At 47.6% G+C, this 20,688-nt stretch overlaps 1 protein-coding gene and 1 long non-coding RNA gene across 2 annotated transcripts in view; one reads left to right on the forward strand and one right to left on the reverse strand.

The window, feature by feature from the left end:
* PGK1 (phosphoglycerate kinase 1) overlaps positions 1-10,234 on the reverse strand; it is an 11,998-nt gene extending 1,764 nt beyond the window's left edge. The window contains exons 1-10 of the mRNA XM_027896628.1: positions 10,054-10,234; positions 7,526-7,576; positions 6,820-6,975; positions 6,575-6,719; positions 4,869-4,972; positions 4,058-4,177; positions 3,030-3,144; positions 2,581-2,760; positions 1,856-2,033; positions 1,491-1,589 (exon numbers count right to left, since the gene is read on the reverse strand). Of these exons, the coding sequence (XP_027752429.1) occupies positions 1,491-1,589; positions 1,856-2,033; positions 2,581-2,760; positions 3,030-3,144; positions 4,058-4,177; positions 4,869-4,972; positions 6,575-6,719; positions 6,820-6,975; positions 7,526-7,576; positions 10,054-10,118 (1,213 nt within the window). The 5' untranslated portion in view covers positions 10,119-10,234. The remainder of the gene's footprint in view (positions 1-1,490; positions 1,590-1,855; positions 2,034-2,580; positions 2,761-3,029; positions 3,145-4,057; positions 4,178-4,868; positions 4,973-6,574; positions 6,720-6,819; positions 6,976-7,525; positions 7,577-10,053) is intronic.
* Positions 10,235-10,371: 137 nt separating this feature from the next.
* LOC114063990 lies at positions 10,372-16,451 on the forward strand. Its single transcript, XR_003572661.1, has 2 exons — positions 10,372-10,606; positions 16,123-16,451. It is a non-coding gene; the product is annotated as an uncharacterized LOC114063990 (long non-coding RNA).
* Positions 16,452-20,688: the final 4,237 nt, after the last annotated feature.

The raw sequence follows: 20,688 nt of genomic DNA on the forward strand, positions 1-20,688 counted from the left end.
AGTAAATCAGAATTGCCAGGCTGAGAGTGGAAGAGCTTGGCTCCACATGTGCCCCTGAGCACCACTGTGGCCACAGGGACACTGCTCCACACAGCAAGTCCTCCTGCAGCCCCCCCAGTCCCACCTGCATGTCAGCAGAGAGACTCCCAACATACCCAGCCATCAACTCCCAACTAACGGCAATCCAAGTCTCTAAGGTCACATCCAAACATCCAGCGTCTTCTTCCACTAAATTTGATGGCAAACTGATTTTTTATTGGAGTTAAGGAGTTGCTGCATGTTTTCTTCAATCCCCAGTGGCATGTATATTAGAATTTTGGACCGTGTGGTGGACATTTAAAGAATTAAGGGAAAAAAAAGCCTCCTACAAGTCTTAAGTCTTTTACTGGGAGTCAAACACCCAGATCAAGATATTTACATGTCTCAATCCAACTAACAGAAGGAAGGAATATGCTCATCTTTGAGTATGAGGGCCCAGATTATTCAAGTGCAATGTTTTCTAAAGCATTTATAGCTTTTTGTCCTACTTTAATAATGAAGAGACATCGCTCTGGTTTTGCCTTTTTTTCAGAAAATTGACCTTCTAATGCTCAAGCTGTGCCACAGGACTGAATTTTAACACTGTTAACAACTCACTGGTTTGCTGGGTTTTCAGGGACTTTTTTTTTCCCCCCCCTTTTTAATCTTCAGAAGCTTTTCTAATTAGCCAGACTTCCGTTACATTTAAAAGATCACACACACAAACACCCCACATTTTGGGCCAAAACCTAAGGCAAGTCTGTCCTTTTGAATACACAGCGTTTCCTTCGAGCCATCCGCATTCCTCCCCTTTCCCATCACTCCCTAGGCAACAGAAACAAAAGCTCTGTCTCCCATCTAACTGCTGGAAATAGCAGCTGCGAGGCAGTTTATTGCGGTTTCTGCTCTGCAGAGAAGCTGACAGCATTAGGGAATTCACACCCGCTGGGGAGCAGCCAATGACCAGGGGAAAGGAAGACTCGTTCAGAGCACAGTGGGACTGGCTGGAAGAAAATCCTCACCATTTTGAATTCCAAGCACCCTCCTGCAGGGTTGTCACTGAGCACTAGAGGGCTCCTCAGAACCAGGGAATTCCCAACCTCAAAGAATTCCAGACTGCTCTGACGGGATTTCCTTAGCAGAAAGAGGGCACTTTAACAGGCTGGTTAGGACGTTCCCCGGGGAATCACCGACAAAAGCCCGCTTTCAGTTTTGTTTTCTATTCCAGCATTTTTGGTTTCTGGGAGGGGCAGACTGGGCTGTTTGCAGGAATACTCCATTTTCCTTCCTCTACAAGGACTACAAAAGAGCAGCAGGAGGAGCTCATTGCTCCAAAGCTATGCCCAAACTCCACATGGTGGGACAGAGAAGACATTCCATTCACTCTATTGTTGTGCTTTCTTGGCTACCAACACACAGTAGAGCACCCAGAACTCTGGATTTACTCAAAGTGAAGATAAAAGAGCAGTTACCCTCTAGCAGCTCCAGGCTGGCACCACCTCCTGTGCTGACATGGCTGACTTTATCCTCAGTGTTCCACTTAGCACAGCAAGTAGCTGTATCTCCACCACCTGCAGCACAAACAGAATCAATGAGACACACCAGAAATTCAGATTTCATTCACCTCAAGGCCTGCACAGCCTTGCTGCAAGCTGGTTCTGCTCCCAAACACTCAGCATTAGGACATGCAGCAGTTTTTAAACCCCATGTGCAAGCTGAAGAACACATGAAAACATGAGGAAAGGGAAAAAAATTGACAAGTATTTTTAACACGACACTGGCAAGCAGAAGCTTCCTTGGGGCGTTTAGAATAACAAGAACAAACACAACTACTAACCAATAATGGTGATGCAGCCTTTTCCAGTTACTTCCACAACTTTGTCCATCAGGGCTTTGGTTCCTTTGGAAAACTTGTCCCACTCAAAGACCCCGACTGGACCATTCCACACGATCTGCTTGGCCCTTCCCACGACTTCAACAAATTTCTTCACACTTTCAGGGCCGCAGTCCAGGCCCTAAGGGAAGGGAGAGAAGCCACAGATGCAGTCACTGCTGACCCTCACCTCAAATCCCCCATGTCCAGCTGGGAACCCCTCACCCTGGATCTGAAGCCAGAGTGTCTCTGTATGCACTGACAGATTTGCCAGCAGTTGCTGCAGGAGGGTGGAGTCTGGTGTGGTATTTATCTTCCTAATACCAATAGGTCAATTTTAAACCATTGTCAGCTGCTTGGAGCCTTAGTTAGAAAGCTTTGCCAACTCTACCTCAATTCCAAATAAAAGGGATTCCAAATAAAGGGATTTCTATTGCAATCAGATCTGAAAGTTGTAGAGGAATTCTGCTGTTTTAATCCAAATCTCACAAAAGCTACTTTAGACTTAAGAGATTCAGGACAAACAACAAGGCTTCAATTTCATTAAACCAACCAACTCTATGCAGCTTGAGTGCCCTCAGAAACATTTGCCACGGATCACAATCGCTCCTTCTACTGCTTTAGGAGGTGTCCTGCCCAATCCACTGCTGCCTGTGCTTCCTTTCAGTGCCTTTCCTACTCAAACCTACCATCCAGCCAGCAGGGATCCCTGAAGCCACCGTGGCTTCCCCAGTCTGGGCGTGCTCATCAAATTTGTCAGCAGTGATGAAGTCAACGGGCAGAGTGATCTTCACACCGTTCTTCTCTGCCTTGGCCATCAGGTCCTTGACAATTTTTGACCCTTCCTCATCAAACAGAGAGTTGCCAATCTAGAAAAAAGAAAAACGTTTGTTTAGTTGCTGGTCATTACAGAAGAGAACAGCAGCAGCCGAGCCCAACTGCTCCGCAATTCAGGAGAGACTATTTTCTTAAAGCATCTAGTGAGACATGGGCAGTAATCTGATTTTTGCAAAGGATTTTCAAGTAACCTCTCTCTCTTCCAGAGAGCTGAGATAGCCAGTGCCCCACAGCAGGACACACAGGGGTATTCAGAGCAAGTTCTTTACTAGGAGCAGACCCAGAATTGCTCTCTTCTTACCTCCATGTTGTTGAGCACTTTGAGGAAGGTGAATGCCATTCCACCACCTATGATCATCTCATTGACCTTATCCAGCATGTTATTGATCAGCTGGATCTTATCCTGAACTTTGGCTCTGGAAAGAGAGAAAAAGAATGAACAATGGAGCCGCTGGCCAAAACCCCTCAGACAAAACTAACTATCTAGTAATCTTCAGCTAAGACAGAATGAATCCTCATAAAGAATTTTGGATCAAACCTGAATTGATCAACTTGAAATTTGGTAATGCCAATGTGTGATCGTGGCACGTCATGGTTGCCTTGAGAGGATGAACCAACAAAGGAGTTGTTGGGAATGGGCAGAAGGGAAATTTGGCAAGTTAGCAGGCCAGCATTACACATCAACTTACCAGAGCATTATTCAGTTCTCCTTTCATTTTTTCTATTTAAATATAAACCTCATTTGGCACTTTAGAGCCTGGTTTCCCCTGGCTGTCCAGCAAAGTTAATTCACCTGATGACATACACCCCACAGAGCTGCCCCCTAGACTGGGCACAGACGTGACAAAAACGGCCTCAACTGGAAAATATTTCCACCCAAAAGCAGTTCCTCGGTTTGCACCTTCAAGTCCCTTTGCAAAGCGGCTGCCAGGGCAGAGCAGGGCCCACCCAGCTCCAGCAGGGCACTGTTGCACAACCACAGGTCGTGTCAGTTTACAGAGTGCTGAGTCTGCAGCTTGTCCCCTGGCCCGGGCAGGGAAGGTCACTGGCAGCGTCTCGGGGCCGTGCCGTGGATCTCACAGCCCTGCACTGGGGACTGTCTCAGCCCGGGGAACACAAGGGTCAAGAGATGATGAACAGACCCTGATCATCACAGCAACAGAATGGCCAGGGAGCTCCTCCCTAATGCACATCTTACAGAGATCTCAGGACTCAGCTACACAGCTGAACTGGAGGTACACTTGAGAGGAAAGCGCTTGTTTGAACCAACTTTTAATTTCTTCCAGAGGGGTTAGACAAATACAGAGTCACTGTGTTCTTGAGTCTTACCCCCCAAGGATTGCCAAGAAGGGTCTCTCCGGACTCTCTAGTGCCTTGGCAAAATAATCCAGTTCTTTCTTCATCAGGAAGCCAGCAGCCTTCTGAGGCAGATTGACACCTACCATGGAGCTGCAGAATAAAAGAGTGAGAAAAGGGAAAATTTTGTATCAGTACAGGTGCAAACATCCTGCTGTCTCACATCATTACAAAGCCAATCGTTCAGTCAGCTGCAGCAGTAAGAACAGCTGCATGAAAGCACACACAGGGGCTTTGTTTCCCTAGTTTGATAAGATGGCTGTACGTGCTCATGTTCTGAGATTGGTTTTGCCCAGAAATATTGATATGCAAGACATTCATAGTATTAACCAGTGATCCAAAACACTGAGGGACAAATGAGCATAGCTAGAGCAGAGATTTCATCTTCCAAGACAACCACTACAGTTCGCAAGTACATATATTTAAACACATTCCATGAGAATAATCACTGAGGAGCAATTAATCTTTTGGAGAAGATGTTTGTTGCAATTGCAGGACAATTTACACAAGCCCTAAGCAAGTAATTTTTATATCTTCAAAGTCTGAAAAAGTCACTACAAGTCTTAGGCTCTTGTTTCAGCTGTCTCCTGTTCCCAGAGGCAATCTTGAAAGAGCATACACTGATGGCAAATACCTCCAGTAAATCCATTACTCGGGAACAAACACAGCACAACAGTACTGGAACAAGCTCAAAAGGAAGTTAAAACTCCTTGCAGGCAAAGCTGTGTTTCCCTGGCAGATGTGGCTCTGCAGCTGTGCCTGTGGAAGGGAAGTGGGCACACACCTGTGAGCTCGGTGGGCGGTTCCAAAAGCATCGTTGACGTAGACATCTCCCAGTTTGGAAAGGGAGGCTCTGAAAGCATCCACTTTGGCACCATCAGCCTTGATCTAAAAAGAGAAAGAAGGACAAGTTTGTACACTTTAGAGTTGATTCTGAATCTAATGTCAAAGTCAGCAATGTGTCTCGTAAGCCCAAAGGAAAGAAGGGTCAATGGGAGGAATTCATCTGTTCATCTGGTGGGTCACTGTATTTCAGACACTCTTTCCCAGTCCAGCAGGAGGAACAAAAAGGTTTAAGTGGTTTAAATTCCAGATTAAACTCCCTGAGACTGCTCCACTTCGAGTTTCCATTCCATAAACAGAGCAGGAATGAATTGCAGCACTATCAACCTCTGAGTGTCTCTCTCCAACAGATCTGTGTGGTAGACACAGGTAACACAGGAAGAGATCAGACTAAACAAAGTCATGCTCGATTACTGAAGAAAGCAAGCATGGTCTCCGAGTGCCACAGGGAAAAAGATGAGCTGCAGGAGGACTGATTTAGCAACTGCACTGAGGATTAACTGATGAACAGTCTGATAAATACCCTGCACACTACCAACACGCCACAGAGAAAGCAGCCAGCTCTGGAAAGCTAGAGATAGGCACAGTGTGTAGTGGGCAACAACAGATATATTTCTGTTAAAAGACTTTTTCTCCATCTCCCAAGCATCCTACCAAATCCTTCTGGAATGGCTTATGCAGTACAGTTTTCCTTCCCACCCTGAGGAGACGGCAGAATTCACCTGGACAGCAAGTGACTGCTCAGAACCAATGCTCTGACAATGGCACATCTCTTGAGCTCAGTGTGTGCTCTGTCTGCAAACACCCAGTTAAATCATCTGGGAATTAGAGAAATGCACAAAACCAAAGGACTGCTTCCCAAAAAAAGAAAATCAAATCCTGAGCCTGCTCTTCTCCCTGCCACACGCTGGCTTGCAGCAGCACACAGTTCTGCCAGTGAGTAACTCCAGACTTCCTCGCTTCTCCTTGCCATCTGCCCAGGCCCACTAACTCTGAGCTGCTTTCCTAAGGTACAGGAGTCCTGTGTCAGCCCATAAAGGGCACCCCTCTGTGCCACATTCCGCTCCACACGCCGGATCTGAACGCAGCCAAGGCCTGTGGAAAGCCAACGGGGTCAGCACTGCTAAGAAAAGCAGCTGTCTGGAGCAAGAACCCTTCCTGACCTTCAACAAAAGGGCAGAGGTGCAAGGCAGCCTGGCTCTAGAGAACTGCTCCCAAGAGCAGACAGGCTCCAAGAAGGGTTTGATAATGCCTGTGCTGCAGAATGTTTAAATATTGCATTAAAATATCAGCCACATAACTAAGAAAGAAGCATCATTCTTATAGACCTAGTGGCAATAAACTATCTCCAACAGACCTTAGTTTTCATCTTAGACATCCAAAAATAAAGTCTAACAAGCAGGAACCAGTTTCCTGCACAGTCCTATTTTGTTCCTTTTTCCTTCTTTTACAGACTACACCACCTTCGGTGGAGTCATCTACAGCCTTGCACTTGAGGGACACACTGAACTAAAGATCTGTGACATCCCTCTGAGAGGAAAATCACAATCAGTGTTTTAGACAGGCTGCTGGTTCCTTGTCAATCTGCAGCAAAGGAGGTCATAAGACCAGAGCAGGCACACAGGAAAGCCAGATTTGAAGTTTCACCTTGTTCCCTGAAGCATCCTTCCCTTTCCCTTCCTCTTCCACGTGGAATCGGAGGTTCTCTAGCAGGATGACAGAGCCAGCAGCAGGATTGGCACAGGCCTTCTCCACCTCGGGGCCAACGCAATCCTTCAGGAATAAGACCTCCCTGCAGACACAAGACAGACCCTGTGTGTGACTCTTCCTGCTGGAAAGGAAAGCAGCCAGGCCCGCTGCCTGATGCACACCAGACTGCTCCTCCACCTTACCTGCCCAGGAGTGCCTTGAGCTCCACGGCTACCGGGGCCAAGGAGAACTTGTCAGGCATGGGAACACCATCCGGGCGGCCCAGGTGGCTCATGAGAACCACTGATTTGGCTCCGTGGTCCAAGCAGTGCTTGATGGTAGGAACAGCTGCCTTGATTCTGTAATGGCACAGAAGAACAAATTATTCTCCATCCCAGCCTGTTTTTTTGTTTCATTGTTATATTCCAAGTGATGTAGGGCACAGAAGTAAAAGGGGTTTGTTTTGCTGTCTGAAGTCTGCTGGTTGCTCAGCTATCACAAGAAGTGCCAGGACAGACTTGAACATCACCAGGCTTCCTGGGCTAGTCTGTGATCCTGCACCAATACAGAGATGATGGGAACACTGGGCAGTGGAACAAAACTGGCACCTGCCTGCGAGTGGGAGACAAGCAGGACAAGACACCAGGTATCGCTGTTTCTGAACCCCAAGTCTTTGTGTGCTACACTGCAACAATTATTCTAGCATAAGCCAACAACTTAACAAGTTAGTGTAGTTTGCTAATAGTTGCAGGGGGGTTAATTAACAATTGTTGGACTTGCTCTGAGACACCTTTAATATTCTGGGATGGGCAATGGTAGCTTAATCACTGTAATGTTCCAGGTACTGGGCTAAAGTCAGAGAGGAAGCAGACTTTGGGGTCTCCATCTGGGATGGAAATTAGGGCTCACCTCTGATTGTTGGTTATTTTGTGATCCTTCATTGGAACATTGAAGTCAACCCTAAAAAAAAAAAAAGGAACCAGAAATAAAATTAGATATTCAACAAATTTATTTAATAATGAGTGAGGGAACCTGCCAGTAATAAAGGTGCTGGCTAGATCAAATTAGAGTAAGATGTTCAGCTCTGCCTTGTACTCAAGTTCCCTTTTGAAATCAGTGTGTTATCAGGCATTTCTGCTTGTGATAACAAAGCAGAGAGAACAAACACTGCTTGGATGACTCAGTAAAGCTGGGTCACCAATACCTCCTCAGGGACCTCAGTGGCAGTGATGCTGTACAGGAAATAAAACTTGGACTGAACCTTTTATTTTTAAACAGCATCATCTCAGATCCCCGACGAGGAGACTCCATGGGAAAGACGGTGAATAACGACAAGTGACCTCGTGTTCTCTAAGGAGGTCTCTAAAATGCTCAGCTGGACTCCTGTGGCCAGCAGGCAGTTCAAGGAAGCTTTAATTTCTGTTCTCTGCAGCTCTAATCTCTCTGCAGCTGAGTGCTGTGGCTTAGCCCATTCTCCCTGGAAGACCTGACTTAAGATCTCGAGGTAACTTCCTCAGCCGTGCCAGCTGAAGGGATGGGAGGGAGGAGTTTCACCAGCCACGTCCCGCTGGCATCCCTTGTGCCCATGTGCAGGAAGCCTCGTTGCATAAGCACAGAGGCAGAAACTGCTCACGACTGGAACGGTGAATCACCAGAGGAGAGCCAGCGTGCTGCTATTTCGTCCTGTACACTGAAGAACGACCGAATTCAGCAAGTTGCACGAATGAATTCTCTGACAGACTACTCAGCACGTGAATCAAACGGGAAGATGGAGCCAAACGGGAGTAGCTGAGCAGAAAGGAACTGAACTGGCAGCCCCAGGGCACACAGTGGGCTGATTCTAGAAAGGGGAAAGAAAGGTCCCATTATCGGGCCATTGTCCCAAAAGGAGAGAATAAAAGAGCAGTTTGCTTTACCTAGCCGTCAGAACCACAAAAGAAAGACCCAGCTCAGCCTTCTTCCCCGCTGCAGGCAATTGAAATCTGAGCTCCCCTGAATCCTTTCTCCTCCCCATTCCCAACTTCTCCCGAAGCTTCGGCATTAGGGCCGGAAGCTCAGCAGGGTGTGAGTGTACCAAAATCACGATGGGCGTGAGCAGAGAAAGAAGAGGCATCGATTTTAGTACTACTGAGAGCACATGGTGACTCGTTTCAGGGAGATGAGATGCAGGCAGGAAACACAAGGCCTGGCAGGTCATCCGCGGTGTCTGAGTACCCCCTCAGCAGAATTGCAAAGGTAGATTTGTGCATTAATTATCAGAGATTTACAGAAAGCAAACCCAACCCATCCTCTGCCGAGGCACCGCTGCTCTCTGTAAAACGGCTCAGAAAAGGGAAAAAAACCAGTCAGATAGAAAATAAAAGTCAGGTGCTACAGAGATAGAAAGATCTTTTGTTTTACCAGCTTTAGGAAGCACATGGAAATCCTGAGCAAGCTTCTTCAGTACTCGCTACAGGGGCTGGTTTCTGGTAATCAAATTTCTAGGGAACTGCTTCAAAATAACGTTACAGAGACAAGATAAAAAGAGCAAGTTGTCTGACAGACTACAGGTAAAAGAAATTATACTTTTGCTATCCCTGCCTACTCACGGAGTAGTTAACAGACACGTAGCAGCCACATCGTAGTGACCTTGAACAAACTATCCCATAATAAGAGTATTTCGAGCTGCATGTATCACGATGTACCTTGGTGCCCTTATCTCCCAGGATTTGGCAGCAATTCCAACATTAGGCTTTCAGGCCTTGACACTTCATAAATAAGCTATGAATTCCTATTTTAGGGTTTTAGACCAGGACGCGCTGAATACCTGCGACGATGCCCCATCCCTGGAAGTGTCCAAGGCCAGCCTGGATGGGGTTTGGAGCAACCTGGGCTAGTGGAAGGTGTCCCTGCCCCTGGCAGGGGGTGAGTTTTAAGGGCCCTTCCAGCCCAAAGAGGATGGAAAGAGAAGAGCTTTAAGGTTCCTTCCAACCATTCCGTGATTCTGTGATTCGGCTCCTGCTGCAAAAAGCTGAATTATTAGCGGTATTTGGGTAGTTGGACAGAGCCACAGCTTCACTTTTTTTATAACAATGCTTTTTGAATTTTCAGTAAGGAAAAAAAAAAAACCTCGGAAATAAGTCCTTTTGGGGTAGTTCTCTCGACTAAAAGCACGGTAGGCTGGCTGGATTTCCCCTCAGGCAGCTTGGGGCCGACACACGTGGGAGCGGAGCGATCCGGGGCGGCAGAGCCGTGCCGGGATTTACACCCTGCCCGGCCGCCTCGGCCCATCGCCGCGGGATGTGGGGGGAAAAAACGCCAACAAACCTCCACAAACCGCAACGCGCCGGGCTTGGGAACAGCGCTGCTGCCTGGGGACACCCGCCCGGCCCCAGCGCGGAGGATGGGGCAGGACGGCCCTCGGCGGACGCACATTTCCCCCCCACACAACGCCTCACCTCATGACGACCCGCTTGCCTTTCACGTCCACCTTGTCCAGGGTGAGCTTGTTGGAGAGGGACATGTTTGCTACTGGCCCGAGTCACTCAGCCACTGGTCGGCCCCCGCTGGACCCGCTCGGTTCCGCCGCCCCCGCGTTCTGCCGCAGCGCCGCCCGCGCCGCCGCCACCCCACCCGCCTGGCCCCGCCCCAGCCGCCACCGATTGGCCCGCCCCGCCCAGGGCGCCTCGCTATTGGTGGAACCGCCTGCCCGTCAGCGGGTGCCGCGCGCCGCGGGGCGGGGCTGCGGCGCCGGCCCCGGTCACGTCCCACACGCAGCCGCCGCTCCCTCCCTGAGGGGCGTCTGGGGCGCGCGGGGTGCGAGCGGAGAGCGCCGGAATTAACAGTTCTGTGTCTTATCGGAGCGTAAATTACCCATAAATGTGGCGAAGAAGCGTGTGGGTTGGTGGGAATCCTTCAGATGAAGGGCAGGCGCTTCCGCAGCTGAGGCATAGGCCTGGGGCAGGCCGAGCATCGCCACCGAAGGATGAAAAAAAGCTGGGATATTTTAAAGTGACTTATATAAATACTTTTCAAGTCAACTGGGGAAAAAAAAAAAAAAAAACAACTTTGAAGGGATGCACTTTCCGGCAGCGTGGTTTCATAGAATCACAGGATAGTTTGGGTTGGAAGGGACCTTTAAGCTCATCCAGTTCCACCCCCTGCCGTGGACAAGGACACCTTCCACTATCCCAGGCTGCTCCAAGCCCCATCCAACCTGGCCTTGGACACTTCCAGGGATGGGGCAGCCCCAGCTGCTCTGGGCAACCTGTGCCAGGGCCTGCCCACCCTCACAGGGAAGAGTTTCTTCCTCATACCCCATCTAACCCTGCTCTCTGGCAGTGTGAAGCCATCCCCCCTTGTCCTGTCACTCCAGACCCTTCTAAGTAGTCTCTCTCCATGCTTCCTATTAGGCTCCCTTCAGGTACAGGAAGGGCACGATTAGGTCACCCCAAAGCCTTCTCTTTTCCATGACAAACAATCCCAACTCTCTCAGCCTTTCCTCGCAGCAGGGCTGCTCCATCCCTCTGATCAACCCAGTGGCCTCCTCTGGACTTGCTCCAACAGGTCCTTGCTGTGCTGGGGATCCCAGAAGGGAATGCAGCACTAACCCTGCCCTCTGGCAGCTCAAAGCCGTTCCCTGTTGTCCTGTTACTCCGTACCCTCGCAGCAGGTTTGTGGGAGCTGTCAAAAAACCACCTGCCCCAACATCCATGCAGCCTCTAGCGCAGTGCAGAGGGCTGTGCTCTGGGTGACAATGACACAGTGCAATGGACTGTACTGGTTGAAAAAGGAGCTCATGGTCTTTTGTCTTCTCCCCATAGGATAGGCCTTTCTGTTTGCTGACAGGGTTATTTTTCTGCCACGCTCACAAAATGTACAGACACGGCTGAGAAAATGGGAATGGTGAGCTGAGTGCCTGAAAAAATCAGTTCTCTGCTGGCAGTGAGGACAAATGCAGAGGGAGGGCCTCCAAAAGGTAAGGGAAGTGCAGGCAAGATGAGTGCCATGTCTAGTTCTGGACCCCTCAATTCAGGAATGACATTGAGGGGCTGGAGGATGTCCAGAGAAGGGCAGCAGAGCTGGGGAGGGGTCTGGAGAACTCCTGAGGGAGCTGGAGGGGCTCAGCCTGGAGAAAAGGAGGCTCAGGGGGGACCTTCTGGCTCTGCAATCCCTGACAGGAGGAAGGAGCCGTGAGAACATCATTAAGAAGGGAAAGAAAACAGTTGTTGGGCAGATGTAAATTGCAGCCAGGGAAGAGCGGAGTGAGAACATGTGAACAGCTGTTGAGACACCAAGGTGAGTGGAGAAGGAGGGGCAGGGGGTGCTGCAGGTGCCGGAGCTGAGGTTCCCCTGCAGTCTGTGGTGCAGCTTGTGGTGTGGCAGCTGTGCCCCTGCAGCCCATGGGGGAGCATCGGGGTGCAGAGACCCCCCAGCAGCCTGGGGAGGAGCCCATGTCAGAGCAGGGGGATGCCCAAAGGCAGCTGTGACCTCATGGGAGGCCCAAGATGGAGCAGGGTCCTGGCAGGGACCTGCTGACCCATGGGGAGAGGAGCTCTGCTGGAACAGGTTTCCCTGATAGCACTTGTGGCCCTGTGGGGGACCCAGGCTGGAGCATCTTGTTCCTAAAGGGCTGCACCCCACAAAAAAGTGCCCTGTGTTGCAGCAGTTCATGAAGGACTGTTGCCTGTGGGATGGACTCACCCTGGAGAGGTTTGTGAAGGACTGTTTCCTGTGGGAGGGACCCCAGTGGAGCAGGGGAAGGACCCCAACTCCACTCCCTGAGCAGCGGCAGAAACAACAACTGACCACAACCCCCATTCCCTGTCCCCCTGCACTGCTGTGGGGGAGGAGGGAAAACTTGGAAGGAAGGAATGGTGAGGGTAAGGTGTTTTTAAGGTTATTTTACATCTCTCTTTTGGTCTGATCCCATTAGTAATAAATTTAATTATTATTCCCACTTTGAGTCTTTGTTGCCCATGATGGTGACCAGTAAGTGACATCTCCCACCTCTTCTCTCAGCCCATGGATCCCTCATCGTATTTTCTCTCCTCTGGCTGGTTGCAGAGGGGAGGGAGTGGCTTTGCTGGGTACCTGGCATCTAGCCAGGGTCAATCCACTACAGGTGGAATGCACTACCTGTTCACATGGAGGAAATCAGGAAACTTCAACTTAGTTTGTCAGCGTGTGTCACCCTAGTTTATCATTTATTGCTATAAATCATACAATTGGTGTTCAAATTAAATTAGGCCCCAGTAATGGTCTCGATATTGACTGCAGAATATAAATCTGGGGTGTGCCCAGTGGTCCCTGCTGTGATGCAGCAGATGAGACCCAGCCTTGCAATCGACCTCACAAGGACCAAGTGAGTCTTTGTAACCCGGAGCACCTCGACAGTGCTGGCAGTGTCATCTGGAAAGTGTGGATGCTCTTACAGCCTTCACCAAGGCCCAAGGGTCAAATCCTAAACTGGTCCTGGATCCAGCCTTCTCACGAGGTGAGAGCACTCCACCTTTTCAGGGTTTGTGGAGCAGAAGAGCTCTCAGGTGGGGGGATCACCTGCACATGAGCATGGCTGCACAGAGCCCTCCTGTCTGCTGAGCCAGAGGCACGAGTGACAGCAGGTGAACAAACACTCACTTTAAGGGGCTGCAGGTGAGGAGATAAGGAAGGGGTTCTGCAGATCCATTGGAGCTGTAACTGTTTAACTGTTCTGAAATTAATCCATTTCCTTCTCCCTGCTCTACTTTGTGCTGTGCTGTTTTCTCCAAAGGCAAAGGTTAAATTCCTCAATGCTGACTCAGACAGGAAAGCTCTTCCCAGCTGCAGTCCTTGTGGCACCTAATGCTTTCCCTGCTAGATGGGTTCATTCATTAGTACAAGACTTTATTTTAAAAAGCTTGCACGTCACCTCCTAGGGGTAAGAAAGCACAGAGCAGAAATGTCCCGGTGTGTGGCACAACAGTAACCTGAGCACCCACAGCATGCACGACAACTGACTGAGGAGAGGGGACAAAGGGACACAGTCCTGGGTAAGAAGTCTGTAGTAATTTCAGAGCACTTACAAGGATCACTGTTCTGGCAGAACTGCAGCATCGTTCATAAAATGTTCTGTGGTTTTATCCTTGCTTGCTTTTTCTCCATCTTTGTTTTGTGAAGAACATGAGGTAGGGGAACAGGGAGGATGTCACATGAGAACTTGCAGTTGTAGAACATAATTCCAGGTGGGATATGGCCAAGGCACCTGAATTTGTGTTTTATAAAGAAGTTACAAAGAAAGGGGGAAGTAATTACAGACACACATTTGAGACACAAAGCTCATTTCCAGGCTTGAGTCACCTCTCTGTCCTTCCCTCCTGTTGTGAAATATTTAGAATATACCGCAAATATTTAAAGAAAAAGGCCCATGCAAACAGTTCAAACCCTGCACTTTTAAATTAACCAGTGCAGCAAGGCCAGGGGGGCAAAGGGCTGGTAATGAAAAACCCATGGTAATGACAAAGGTCTGGGCTTAGACCTGTGACCATCCTGGGAAGTCATTCCTAGGAATACCAAGCAGCAGCTGTACTTTAGACTGGCATAGCCCTCACCTGCACCACAGTGCCAGCTCTGTTTAGCCAAAAGGAACGGCACTGGGGCAAGTTTAGACAGATGGGGCATGGGGGCGCCTGTTTATGTGAGACAAACTGGAGAGCTGTGGTTTGGAGACCAGTAATCAGCATCTGTGTCCCGTGATCTGGGCCGCAGGAACTTCCTGCTTTGAGAACCACCCACCGCAGTCGAAGCCTCCACTCCAAACCACGCTGCAGCACAAGGTCTAAGCCGTGTTTTTTCGTCGCAGCAGCCTAATTTTCAAACACAGGGATCTTGTAGGAAGGGTAAGAACATTCTAGAGAGAGAGAGATGGCAAAAGTTCAGGAGGGAGGCTGAGAAATAGCACACTTTTTTCCCCCCTAAATACTGGCTCTCAGCCCTCTGCACCCAGATTCCAGAAACAGAGTATCACTGAAGGAGTCTGGAGCAAGACCAGATATTTTAAAAGGCTTTTACACACATACCACATATTTAACTATGGAGATTTAATATCACAGTTTTTAAAAAAACTGTTTTTTAAAACCTATTATTTAAGACCTCTTGAATTGATTTGTAGTAGAGATTTTCTTGGATAGTCAAAGCTGAGTCTGTTTGGGGCATGTATTTTGATATTCAGTATAACTATCATACTCCCCTCATCAGTCTTAACTGCACATTTATCCACTCTAATGCATCAGCTCCTGTCCTTTGGTTTAGCCCTGCAGAGATGGCTACTTAAAAATGGGTAACAAATTAACACTGATCACCAGCTAGTAAAAGGCCAAATCCCCAGTTAGACCCTCTGGTAGATTTGCCATTGACCTTTGCTTTCAGTGAGCAGAATAACCCACGGGAGAGTGGTTTGGGGCACCTGCCCCCTGCCTGCTCCCCACTGGATGGAGCTCCAGCACAGTCACAGCACTCCTGGGACTCGGGAATTTCTGAAGAGATGCCGTTTCTGGAGCTTTTAAGAAGCAGGGCCCTTCAAGGGAAGGTGGGCAAGGACTCACTGGGAAACTTTAATGCTCTGCCAGTATTTCATAGTGGTTTCCCAGCGCCTCAAAGTACAAGGGAAGGCTTTTTCTGCCCCCCCAAATTCCTCCTCATAACTCTTCCAGGTGCTCCTTCTCTGCCCTTTCCCTGTTTCAAGTTACCTGATTTGCTTTATTTTATCAAATATTTAATTGTGCTTACTTTAAACTCTGGTACTTACATGTCTGCTTTGCAAATTGGTCGTTCACTGGGTTCCCAAACCACCAAGCACTGAAGAAACAAGCAGATTGTGTCTTTTTCTCCTCTTACCTCCTTAACAGGGCAGTTTCTCACAGCACGGGCCAGTTTGGGTGCTCCAGGGCAGGCTGGGAGGATTACCAGTGGAAAGCCATCCCAGCAACCCGAGAAAGAGAACACAGGAGGAAGAACCAGCCAGTTCTGCCTGGCTTTTGTCTCCTGAAACTGCCCGTGGGAAGAGGCTCCTCAGGTGCTCCTGCGGGTCAGGGCTTTCAGAGAGAGGAGCTGTCATTAATCAGGCTGTTCTGTGACCACACCCGCTTGGAACGCCGGCATTTTACAGGAGGGGGCTCTGGGTACGTGCCCTGTAAATGATCACCCAGCTGTGGCTCGTGGGGTCAGCTGGGAGGAATTACAAGGACTTGTGGCAGTGTGCATGCACAAGGTCAACTTCCACCTTTTAATCCTAAATAAGCGCTGGAGTTAACTGCTCCACGTGTGATTGTAGGCACTGTGAACATTGCCAGGCTGGGAGCATAAGAATTTAAGGACAAATTAAGCAAAAATATTAAGAGCACCTTCAAAGATGATGCAGCCATACTGAGATGAAAGCATCTAGGGAGTAGCTAAAAAATCCATGCAGGAGCTGTGTGCTGGTAAAAGGGATCCTGTCAAGCCTCAAAACATCCAAATAATTTAACCTTTCTCTTTTTTCCCCCCAACAGAACAGTGACATGGAATGGCAGAGCTCTGCTCACCACTCACAAGGTGCCTGCAGCCACCAAGGGAGGTGAGGCAGGTGAGAGGCTGCTGCACTAAACACCTGTCTGAGCTAAAGTAAAACTGAAACTTGCAACAGAATTTACTCTGGGGTAACTCAGAGCTTTCACTTTGGAAATATCATTGTCTTGTCAGATTTCAGGAAAGGAGAGGCATTGTCAAATTCCATATAATGGAATGATTTCTAATTTTAGAATGATTTCTAATTCTGTATTGATCTTGAATCACAGGTGATGTACATTGGCCAGGTGAATGAAGGGATTTATGCATCATACCTTGTTTCTAAGAACATCTGACCCAGTATTTGGGGCTGTCTCGCTACTTGAAGAACATGTGAGTTTTTGGGTTTTTTTTTGTTGGTTGGTTTTAACAACAAGGTACAGGTTGCATAAATAAGATGTTTCAATGAATCCAGATCAGAGTCCTGCAGATTTATCTTCCCTGAAACTAGGGAACCTTCAGCTGAGATAATCTCAAGATGCAGATATGTTAATTTGGGGAGTTTTCTGCTCAGAGCAGTGGTGCAGCTTCATAGCAGGGTAGTTTGGTAGGTGGCAGGTATCGTGTCTGTCCTGCAGTGACAGAAGCCCAAGGCTGCAAACCAAGATGCTTTAGATCCAACGCCCTAAACAATCTGCTGCAAAACTGTGGATGGATATATAAGTTTAAAAAAAAAAAAAAATTCTAGCTAATTTCTGTTGCTTTGGGTTTTAATTCAGTCAGAGATAAAACAGAACCATTCAGTTTGGAACAAGAAGGTTCACACCCTTTCTTAACCCAAAATGACTCAAGGCCTAAATTAAACAAACCCAAATGTTTTGGTTACTATTTCTGTGCAACAAACATGTATCTTCCAAAACACAAGTGCTAAACCTGCAGGTTTCCACACCTTTTGGGGCACGCTAGACCAAAGAGAGGAATAAATTACAGGGTTGTGTCTTAAGAGAGAGTAAAATTAATCTGTACCTCAGCCTGACTGCTCCGTGACACCCACTGAGAGAACAAGGCAGGGGGCACGGACCAAAACATGGGGAATTTCATCCCCTTTCCCACTGTGAGTGTGACTGACCCCTGGAAAAGCCTGTCCAAAGGCTGTGGAGAAGCTGAAAACCCCAATCCTGGGCAAGCAGCGCTGGGGCACCTGCTGTGACAGGTTTTGACTCCGTGACCTCCAGCAGCCTCTTCTGCTGCTCCCCCATTCTGGAACACAGCGATGCTCCCCCAGGATGATTCCCCCATTTCCCAACTTTCACTAACCCTCACTCCCAGCCCTGCAGTTCCTGCAGGCTCAGTGTCTGCTCAAGGCTGTTATTTAGCCTGGCTGGTAACACACATAAACCCCAATCCTTGGCCTTGTGCTGACCAAGCAAAAAATACTTCAAAGAGATCACAGAACGTGATTTAAAACAGCCTTCAGTTTACATTTTTATTACGTGACTTGTAATTGCCACTATAATGATGGAGGCATAGTCTTAAAAGAATAGAAAGCATGAGACAAAACCTTTCTAGATGCAAGGAACTGCAGCAGCCCTGCATCAGCATCCCACACCAGCATTCACTTCTCCATTCTTCATAGCAAAATTGAATTAAAACAAAATTCTCAAGTTTAAAACATTTTGTTGGAAGTTCTAAGCAAAAAAATAGGCATAGTTTTTAATAAATAAAAATGTTTGCTTGCTTCGATTGTGTTGTCAACTTCACCTTTTTCTTTTTTTTTTTTTGATAAAATTTCAACTGTTTTGAACTCTTAAAAGTTTAAGTAAGTTCGATAAGATTCAAAGAGCAACTTTTGAAACCTGGAGCAAATATACTTTTTTATTAAATAGAGAACAGGTTTTATAAATAGACACAGAAAACAATAAAATAGACAAAGGAGTAATACAATTTTGTTTGTAACTGAGTGTTTCCAAGTGATATTTTAAATTTCTGAATCCCACCTGTCTCCAACACCAATAAACCTATTTACATATTAAAACATTTACATTTGGGAAAACATTTAGCTTCCACATTATTCCACCTGCACTGTACATTCAAACTGAAAGACATTTTGGTTTTTCAACATAAAGCACCTTATGTAATATTTTAATCACAAGATAAACATTGTGGAAGTCGTTAGCACACCTTTGGGGAGTGTTGGACAGACAACCTGCTTTCAGAGATCTGGGTTGAATTTACCACAACCACCTTGTCCTCAGTCCATCCTTGGGCTCAGTTATTTCCTCTCCCCTCTCTGGTCCTCTGGCTGTCCCAAAAGCTGCTCCCACATCCCTCCCAGCCAGTATTTCCTGTTCCTTATTCCCTGACAATCATCTCTGCACATCATTAAGTACCTGGTTTGGAAAAGGAGTATTATTTGGAAAAGGAACATTGTTTTGTTGTAACAGGATCAAACACTGAGTTTCACAGAAAATGGTAAACATGGAAAAACATCTGTGTTGGGAAAAGTTGGAGATAAAGGCAGCAGTCTGCTGTAAACATTCACCTACATACAATTTGGACAACAAAAGGCAAAGTGCTCTAAAAATAGACTTGGAAATAGTTTAACAAGTTCTTCGTGCTGCTTTATCTGCCAACCAGGAATTTAGCCCTGACCCATCTCCCCGTTTCCTGCAGGAGGAGCCTGAGGTGTCATTTCCATGCCTTCCACTCCACAGCCAGCACCTGCAGCCGTGAAACCCCCGTCAGCAGCAGCGAGACCACCCACAGCACAATCCAAGCCAGCCAAATAATCCACTTTCACCTGCAGAACTGTGCCAAGGACGACACCAGGAACGAGGGTGGATAAACAAGGAAACTGAAATCCTTGGAAACAATCTGCACGACTGTGAAGCACGAAAACCCATCACAACATGATCAAACAGCTTTCAGGTAACAATCTGCTTTGTAAGAACAGCCCTGCTGCTGCGAAGTGGGAACACCCCATGGAATGGCTTTGCAGTGATGTACCTCAGCATGTAACACCATCACCCATTACATGCAGCTATAATCTAATTCTTAAAAATACTCTATTTTCATTAGAGGTATTAAAAATCCAAAATCCTGCAACAGAAATAGTTTGTTTCTTAAACCAGCAGTAGCAACACACGATGCTGCTCTCACTGCAATGCGAGTACACTGATTTACTGACAACAGCCACAGCACAATTCTGCTCTCACACCGCAGGACTCGTCTGGTAGTTGTCAGATAAAATGCAAAAGCTGTTTACTCACGACTTTTTACAGCCACAATCTATGCCCTGACATCAGGCTTCAAGTTAAAAACCAGAAGAGATCTCTGTGTCAGATGCCAAACTGAACTGAGTGTTTCTCCTCCACAAGCACAGCTGGTACGTGTTTACCCTCCATGGGCTGAACTTCCTGGTGAAATCCAACCTGACTGGGCCCCGGCAGAGCTGCCACCAGGCAGTGGAGGTGGGGAGTGGGCTCAGAGTAACCAGCTACTGGGTGATGAACACCTCTTTTCACTGAGAGTACTTTTAGTATTGATGATTTCATGATCAAAACCTGCATTTTGATATTGCAGTTCAGTGGCAAATGAGGAGTGTCTCAGTTCACAAAGGCTGGATCTGAACAGTCCAAGCAAAGGGGCTTTGCACCAACCCACGGAGGGACTCCACACCATTCCTGGTAAACAGACACTTATCTTTAGGAGGAAAAGACTGAACTGCAAAGATTTTAAAGGCAGTCTGTGTGACAATCTCTCCTGATTCATTTCAGGAGTGCCAGCAGACACTGGTGGCGAGCAGTAACTACACTGCCTTCCTAAATCTGAACACTTTGGCTATAATACCACATCACACTGATATTGCATTCCGATGTTGCAGAAGTTTTTGGCTTAGGAGAGGCTGGGAATGAACAAACCTCCCAACCCAGCCAACCTTCAGGCTGTGCCAGTAGCAGGAGTGTCCCAGGGCACGATGTGCAGAGCTCAGCGTGGGGGTGACCCCAAACCTGTCTGTCTCTGCCGTGCAGGAGCACACAGGGAGATCATCTGAAGCTCAGCGTGTGAAAAGCTGAAACCAGATGTTTATAAAATTAAAAGGCATTTGAGAGGAACCATTTCTGGCAGAAGGCAGGCTATGGAAACGAGAGGGGTTCAGGAAGTTCTGAAGTAAGGCACATCTCTCTGCAGACAGAACCTCCAGATTTTGCAGATGCAGTAATTCACACTTGTTCAACACAGCCCCGAACTCGGCCATGCATAAAGTAGCCTGGTATAAGGCTGGGAAATATTGTTCTGCTTCCTTGGTTTCCTTAGTTGTATTTTGACAATTTGCCAAAATAAATGCTCTACTGCAAGCTTCACGGAATGGGAACACAGCCCTGTTTGTCAGCATCAACAGCTACGCACCAGATTTTTTTGGTAAGTCTAGATTAAAACCCAAAAAAATACTCTGGAAAGTCACTGCAAAAACTACCTCTACACTGAAGAAGAAAGACCTCCAGAGGGATCAGTACATGCACAGACCTCAGACAGCTTTTGGTTGTGTTTCCATTTTGTTTCAGGTGTTC

The sequence above is a fragment of the Empidonax traillii genome, unplaced genomic scaffold, assembly GCF_003031625.1.
Source record: "Empidonax traillii isolate 1590-97213 ecotype Southwest subspecies unplaced genomic scaffold, ASM303162v1 scaffold505:size591145, whole genome shotgun sequence".
NCBI classification, from domain to species: Eukaryota; Metazoa; Chordata; class Aves; order Passeriformes; family Tyrannidae; genus Empidonax; species Empidonax traillii.